The following is an 8,423-nucleotide window of genomic DNA, read 5'->3' on the forward strand; positions in this document are numbered from 1 at the left end:
CCCAGGCCTGGGTTACAAGTTTTTCAAAGCAAACAGATTAAAGTACAAAGGCATACAGAAGGTCCCGAGGGAGAGAAATACTGTCTTAGCTGCAAACACAGCAGGTTACTGGGATTCAGACTCACTGCTACAGGTCAGCTCTGGACTGCCATGGTGGCAAGAGCTTTCCTGCTTTATAATGTGGACACAAGAATGCTGATGGTTCAAATCCCACAACTGTTCTGGTGATGTTCTTCAGGTAGGCGCTTAACCTGACGGTCAGTTTGAATTATAGGTTATGATTTTGGACTATTCATGTTTAATATCTTAGCAGAGCCAAAAAGTTCTGGAATTTTATCCTGTGGAGCACTGCAATGATGCTGTACAGCTACAATGTCACACTCTCTGAATGTACTGACGTTCTGTAATTGTATCCTCTGAACCACTGGAATGATGCTATACAGCTACAATGTCACACTTTCTGAATGTACTGACGTTCTGTAATTGTATCCTATGGATCACTGGAATAAAGCTACACGGCTGTAATGTCACACTTTCTGAATATTCTGTGGTCCGTAAACAGCTGCAGGCTTTTTCGCTCTATTATCCATCCATGCATTCATTCATAAATTTAAATTTCTACCACTTATCCAGGATGAAGTCATGGGAACAGGGATGCCCAGACCTCTCTCACCAGCCATCTCCTTCAGCACCACCAGGGGAATACTAAGGCATTCCCCAGCCACCCTAACCCTAACCCTAACCCTAACCCTAACCCTAACCCTAAACCTAAACCTAACCCTAAACCTAACCTCAAGGAGGTGTGCATGAGGTGTCCTACACAGATGCCCAAACCACCACTTCAACTGACTCCTTTCGATATGGCGGGACAACAACTCTACTTCAAGCTAAGTCTAAGGCTGAACCCCAACACCCTGTGATGCAAACTCATTTCTGCCGCTTGTATCAACAATCTCATTGTTTTGGTCACTACCCATAGCTGAGGGTAGGAACATAAATTGGCTGTAAATTGATAGCAGTGCCTTCTGGCTCAGCTCTCTCTTCACCACAACAGAATGGTAGTGTCCACATTACTGCCAATGCTGCATCGATCCATCTCCTGCTCCCTTCTTTCCCTACTAGTGAACAAGACCCCAAGACATTTAAACTCCTCAACTTGAGGCAATAACTCATTCCTCACTAGGAGAGGGAAATCCACCCTTTTTCAGTCGAGAACCATGGCCACAGGCTTGGAGCAGCAAACCGCCCCTGTGCAAGCTGCAGGTCACAGCCAATTGAAGCCAACAGGACCTCATCTTCTGCAAAAAGCAAAGATGCGATCCTGAGACCACTGAACCAGACTACCTCCACCCCTTAGCTATGTCTAAAAATTCTGTCCATGACAGCTATGAACAGAATGAGTGACACACTGCAGCCATGGCAGAAACCAACGCCCACCAGGAATGAGTATGACTTACTACTGGTGATGCAAACACAACTCTTGCTCTGTATATACAGGAACCTGATGGCCCGCAACAGCAAACCCTTTACCCCATAATCCTGAACCACTCCCCAAAGGACCTCCCAAGCAATGCAATCAAATGCCTTTTCCAAGTTCAGCATTCCATGACCAGGAAGGAATCCACATTGCTCCTTCTGGATACCTGCAGGTAACAGTCAGAGCCCGTCCCCCGAAACGAAGTCAAAGGAAGACCACCCTCTCATTCATCGGCATAAACACCAATGAACTGGTGCCAAGCAGTGAGCTATAAGTAGACCCACCCCTGCCTGGCACCTTATACCGTGGTCACCACCACAGTGGAATGGAGTCCAGCACCTTTCCAGGAGCTTGGTTCCAGTGCCCGAGCTGTGCATTGAGATGAGCCTAACTATATCTAATCTACTTAGTATCTCTCTAGTGTACCTCCACCTCAGGCTCCTTTCCCACCACAGATGATATGTTCCATGTACCTATAGTCAGATTTGATGGCTGAAGATCATCCGCCGAGGCTTCTGCCTTCGACTGCCAAGTAATGTACACTGCACCCAACTTTCAAGGCTCCTCCTGCAGGTTGTGGATCCACAGGAGGGTGGACCCGTGTGACCCTTTTGGGCTGTGCCTGGCCAGGCTCCATGGGTAGAGACCTATCCACCTGGCACTCATCCACGAGCTCCCTCCTTAGGCCTTGGTCTAGGGTGGGGTCCTGGTCTTCCCAGTCCAGGGTGAGTTTCCCAAAACCTTCTTAATGCTATGTCGTTCATCAGTTCTTTGTTAAAAGATAGAACTTTCGAATGATGTAGCGTTAAGAAGGCTTCAAGAAACTCACCCCCAGGTGAGGTAACATTACCCTCCGTGGGCCTGTCATGGGGGGTCTATGCGACTCGTACTTAGTCCGGCTGCTCAACTAGGACCGATTTGCCTCGGGAGACTCTACCAGGGGCAATTGCCCCTGATAACATAGCTCCGAGGTTGACAGAGGCATGCAATCCTCTCCCCCACCATAAGGTGGCAAGTCACGGAGGGGTATTTATTATCATACTTATCATTTTGCAAAAAATATAATTTTCTAAATTTCTTATTTGGAAGGACAAAGAAAGGCTACTTATGTTGTAGGGGGTCTTACTTTGTTGCAAAGAGACTTTGATTCATTCCTTAAAGGAACCTGAATTGTGTGCTGTACTGGGTGTTTCTGTAATAATCTTGAATTCCTCCCTGCTGTCTCAACTTTGTTGCAGACCGGTGCAACATAACCTGCCATTTATTTTTGATAAATACAGTGAATGCAAAGTTCAGAACAATATCGTGATTTGGAAAGCACTATATTAATTGATTTCTTTCACACAAAATTTATGCACATCCATGACTACAAATCTCTGCTACTGATGCAAGTCATTCAAGTTAGTCACATTAAACAAAATGACTTTGTTAATAGATGAAAAGAATACACCCACGTCGTTTATCTTTTTTATGTCTGCAAAGTAGCTACTAAAATGTTCAATAAACAATCAATAAGCATATGAAAAATGCACATGTATATCTAAAAACTTTTCACAAAAAACTGGGTTAATATGTCCTCACATACTAAGATTAATGTTTTCTTTAATGTTTCCCCACGTATTAAAATTAAACTTTTCTCTTGATTTGCTTTTTTAATACAGAGTTTCGACTTTATTCACTTCTATTATATCTGTTTTATTGTTTTAAATCTTTACATACCTGACGCATCTCCCATTGTGCAGCACGTTGGTCAGTCAATTTGCTTGACTTTGGAAACATGTTATACAAATAAACTGATTGATTAATTGAGTGACTGATTCACTCCGGCGGTAAATTCTGTTGCTTCCTGCCTTGTCCCCTCCAGAACAGGCTCCAGATCCCCCGCGACCCTGCACAGTCAGAACTGAATTTGTGATATAAAATGCTAAAATGGCTTGCTATAAATTATAAGAGAAACTAAAAACAATATTTTTTTATTACAATAAGCTTGATCAAATCATATTTCTGTGCTTTTCCTGTTAGACACATATTTTGAGGATGAATTAGCAAAATGATACAAATAAACCTAACAATGATTTTATTTCAGACCATTGTTGTAATCTGGATGTTGTTAGTTTTATGAAGCTTGTTTTAGGTGTTAGTAGGTGTTCGCAAGAAAAAGGAAGGACTTTCGCAAGTCCATTGTACAGTACATTTAAAGATATTTCTTAGATTTAATTTTCATTGTCAGTCGTAGCCAGATTAAAATTAGTGCTCCAGAGAAGACAGTGAAGATGAGTCGCACCTGCTCTGCTTCCTGGTTGGCTCTGCTGTAGTGCCATGGAGGGACCATGGAGGAGATGAGCTCTAGTCACGCAGAACCGTCGTTTCAACACAGTCAGCACTCCGTTCCTCCAGACAGCCATCATTCAAAGGATGCATTTCAATTTGGGAAGCCAGGGATCTACCGCCCTCCCACCGACCACGGCCTCCCCGGTATCCACTGCCCTCCCCCCAGCCACGGCCTCCCCGGTATCCACTGCCCTCCCCCTGACCACGGCCTCCCCGGTATCCACCGCCCTCCCCCTGACCACGGCCTCCCCGGTATCCACCGCCCTCCCCCTGACCACGGCCTCCCCGGTATCCACCGCCCTCCCCCTGACCACGGCCTCCCCGGTATCCACCGCCCTCCCCCCGACCACGGCCTCCCCGGTATCCACCGCCCTCCCCCTGACCACGGCCTCCCCGGTATCCACCGCCCTCCCCCCGACCACGGCCTCCCCGGTATCCACCGCCCTCCCCCTGACCACGCTCTCCCCGGTATCCACTGCCCTCCCCCCAGCCACGGCCTCCCCGGTATCCACTGCCCTCCCCCTGACCACGGTCTCCCCGGTATCCACCGCCCTCCCCCCGACCACGGCCTCCCCGGTATCCACCGCCCTCCCCCTGACCACGGCCTCCCCGGTATCCACCGCCCTCCCCCTGACCACGGTCTCCCCGGTATCCACCGCCCTCCCCCTGACCACGGTCTCCCCGGTATCCACCGCCCTCCCCCTGACCACGGTCTCCCCGGTATCCACCGCCCTCCCCCCAGCCACGGCCTCCCCGGTATCCACTGCCCTCCCCCCGGCCACGGTCTCCCCGGTATCCACCGCCCTCCCCCTGACCACGGTCTCCCCGGTATCCACCGCCCTCCCCCTGACCACGGTCTCCCCGGTATCCACCGCCCTCCCCCCGACCACGGTCTCCCCGGTATCCACTGCCCTCCCCCTGACCACGGTCTCCCCGGTATCCACCGCCCTCCCCCCAGCCACGGTCTCCCCGGTATCCACCGCCCTCCCCCCGGCCACGGTCTCCCCGGTATCCACTGCCCTCCCCCTGACCACGGTCTCCCCGGTATCCACCGCCCTCCCCCTGACCACGGTCTCCCCGGTATCCACTGCCCTCCCCCCGGCCACGGTCTCCCCGGTATCCACTGCCCTCCCCCTGACCACGGTCTCCCCGGTATCCACCGCCCTCCCCCTGACCACGGTCTCCCTGGTATCCACCGCCCTCCCCCTGACCACGGTCTCCCTGGTATCCACCGCCCTCCCCCTGACCACGGTCTCCCCGGTATCCACCGCCCTCCCCCTGGCCACGGTCTCCCCGGTATCCACTGCCCTCCCCCTGGCCACGGTCTCCCCGGTATCCACTGCCCTCCCCCCAGCCACGGTCTCCCCGGTATCCACTGCCCTCCCCCTGGCCACGGTCTCCCCGGTATCCACTGCCCTCCCCCTGGCCACGGTCTCCCCGGTATCCACTGCCCTCCCCCCAGCCACGGTCTCCCCGGTATCCACCGCCCTCCCACTCCCCTGGTGCCCCCCCTGCTCAGCTCCCTACAGGCATCTCTGCTTAAAGATGTTTCAGCATCGCTACTTGTGCTTCTGTTTGCTTCCCTACTGGCGTTAAACTTATTAATTAATTAATTAATTAATTTAATTTATTTGCTTCCATTTCCCAAACTCATCGCTGTCATTTCCCACAGCTATAGTTCAGTTCCATGTCACAAACTGTCCCAAAGGGACCTTTTCAATGTTTCCTTGTTTAAAAAACTTCAAAGAACAGATCGAATGAATTGATATGATTCTATTTTCATATTGACTATGATCAGCAAACTGGGCAAATCTGGAAGAGTATCTGCAGCTATGAAACACCGCCATAGCCTAAAGGCACAGTAAGTTAGCCACGCTATCCCAGTTTGAAACTGGTCTTTGCCTCTAGGTTAGTGAATATATTTAAATTCTCTTGTGATAATGTTTGGTTTCTGAGTTTCTGAGCATAATTGAGTTGAAAATTGAGGAATAAGCTGAGTTTCCCTCTGGGTTGATCATAATTGAAGAAGAACAGACCTTCCTGAGCATAAACTTGCCGTATAATGAGGTATATATCAGAAATTTTGTAATAACCACACTGGAGGGATGGAATCAGAAAAATCTAACAGTTTAGATAATTTTTTTTCAGAGGTACTTTTAATTCTTACACCTTATCGCCGGTTACATACAGTTGTGGATTTAACCGGAGGAAGATTTTTCTTTTTCTATGCTGAATGCTCTGACAACATGCGCAGCAGTTTATCTTTGGTGATTTAAATAAGAAAAATTACAAAAAACTGAAAAAGAACAGCATCACAATGTAAACTGCCCCCTAACACCCACTGCCTGCCCCCGATACCCTCTGACTGCCCCTTGACACCCACTGCCTGCCCCCTGATACCCTCTAATTTCCCCCTGACACCCACTGCCTGCCCCCTGATACCCTCTGACTGCCCCCTGACACCCACTGCCTGCCCCCTGATACCCTCTGACTGCCCCCTGACACCCACTGCCTGCCCTCGATACTCTCTGACTGCCCCTTGACACCCACTGCCTGCCCCCGATACCCTCTGACTGCCCCCTGACAACCACTGACTGCTCGCTGACATGCACTGACTGCTCCGATACCCTCTGACTGCCCCTTGATACCCTCTGACTGCCCTCTGACACCTACTGACTGCCCCATGATACCCTCTGACTGCCCCCTGATACCCTCTGACTGCCTGCTGACACCTACTGACCGCCCCCTGATACCCTCTGACTACCCCTTGATACTCTCTGACTGCCTCTTGATACTGTACTCTCTGACTGCCTGTTGACACCTTCTGACTGCCACCTCACACTCTCTGATTGCCCCCTGACACCCATTGACAGCCCCCTGACACCATCTGACTGCCCCCTGACACCCACTGACTGCAACCTCACTTCCTCTGACTGCCCCTTGATACTCTCTGACTGCCTGCTGACACCTTCTGACTGCCACCTCACACTCTCCGATTGCCCCCTGACACCCACTGACTGCTTGTAGACATCCACTGCCTGCCCCCTCACACCTTCTGACTGCCCCCTGACACCCCCTGTCTGTGATTCAGCTGTAAGGCACAGATGGGCTGCTGTGTGTTGTTTAACAAAGATTGTGCAGAGCTCTCTGCTCTTCATATCTTCACTTACTGCATAAATCATCAATATGGGCTGAAAAAATGGTCTTTGATGAGACTGAATTACATACATGTGCAGTTCAGCCAGCTCAATGGGCTTGTACAAAGCCTCATTAGAGTAAATATTGTCATGCTCGCCACTGCCAGCATAAACTCCATTCAGATGTAATATTCACTACACTTTAGAGGTTAATAAATACTGTCCTCCAGCCCTTGTTAGAAATTCATCAGCAGAGCAGAGTGGCTCTGAGGCTCGCAGCCATGTATAACTGAGGTGCAATTGTTCTGAGTAACGGGACAGAAAACTGGAAGCTGCTAAATCAGTTTGAAACCATCAGTGAGGCCGAACTGCAAAGGATAATTTGTTTGCCGCAAGTCCCCCGTTGGCTAATAGCTGCAGATTAACACGCGATGGGACAGTAAGATGTAACCCCAAACTCTGTCTGTGTAGACTCTTGTGGAAAGGAGCCAGATGTTAATGTTTCTGCTCAAGTGAGAGTAATGAAGCTACAGATAAAAAGTTGCTTTAATTTATATGCCTATGTTTGTATAAAAGGCATAAGAGGAGTCCTGACTTCCACTTTCTCTTATTAGGGAAGCGAGACTGACGAGTCCCTTAATGTCTTCGGTAATCTGAGTTCTGGAGGGTGAGGTGGGGTGTGAATTCTGAACAGAAGGCAAAGTCGCTTCCAGATCCCACATTCACACACAGGCAGGAGGACCCACTCTCAGCCCCGTGGGCACGGATCTCGGGGGTGGACATGAGTCAGCAGGACCTGTGTGTCACGGCAGTCCAGTCAGCAGTGCAAAAGTAAGCTGCTGTTTTAAATTTAACATGTTCATTACACAGATACCGATCTGCTAATTACATGACAAAACATTCTCCTCCCCTTCTCTGTAACTCCGAGAGCGGAGCAGCATCACGTGAGCCTCCCATCTGCCTTATGCACGACTCCCTGGGGCAAACGGCACCTGTGTGGACCCAAAGGCCCAAAGCCACTGGTGCGGTCCGTATCGAATCTCCTTCCAGCCCTGCTCCATGAAGCCAACCCTTGCTGATGGAATCTCTCCGTGCTGCTAAGCGAAAGGGCTGCTCTCTGAGATAGACGCTGGTGCCGACATGAGTGCATGTGTAGAGTCCCGCTCGTTATTTTAGCAACGCTGCCGCTGTTCTCCCAGAGTAACCTCACCCAAGAGCGTGGCAGCACTTTCACAGAAGGTACAGCTCCAAACGTTCCCTGTGACACTTATAACATGCACATTTGATGGCTCATGGCTTGCAGGATGGAGTTTTCTCTCCATTCCGTTTGCATGTTGTTTTATATCTTCTGCATTAACCGAGTGGGCGAATGAGCGCGCTGCAGTTACTGACAGCTGTTCATGCACTGGCAGCAAGTCCTTCTGGCCAGGAGGCTCCAGCTTCAGGGTCACTCCTGAGCCAAAGGACGCAGTGCTCAT

At 50.1% G+C, this 8,423-nt stretch overlaps 1 protein-coding gene across 1 annotated transcript; it reads right to left on the minus strand.

The window, feature by feature from the left end:
* Positions 1 to 3,823: 3,823 nt before the first annotated feature.
* On the minus strand, positions 3,824 to 8,423 carry LOC125719344 (uncharacterized). Its single transcript, XM_048994023.1, has 2 exons — positions 8,338 to 8,423; positions 3,824 to 5,255 (listed from the first exon to the last, which is right to left on the minus strand). Exons 1-2 carry the CDS (start codon positions 8,421 to 8,423, stop codon positions 3,824 to 3,826), a joined length of 1,518 nt encoding a protein of 505 aa, XP_048849980.1.

Source organism: Brienomyrus brachyistius, chromosome 23 (assembly GCF_023856365.1).
Source record: "Brienomyrus brachyistius isolate T26 chromosome 23, BBRACH_0.4, whole genome shotgun sequence".
NCBI classification, from domain to species: Eukaryota; Metazoa; Chordata; class Actinopteri; order Osteoglossiformes; family Mormyridae; genus Brienomyrus; species Brienomyrus brachyistius.

Bases quoted from the DNA above. Each gene is read 5' to 3' on its own strand.
- LOC125719344 (XM_048994023.1), bottom strand. From the start codon at position 8,423: ATGAGCACTGCGTCCTTTGGCTCAGGAGTGACCCTGAAGCTGGAGCCT. The intron at 5,256-8,337 runs GTCAGTAACTGC...GGGGGAGGGCAG, and splicing joins CTGCCAGTGCATGAACAGCT to TGGATACCGGGGAGACCGTG.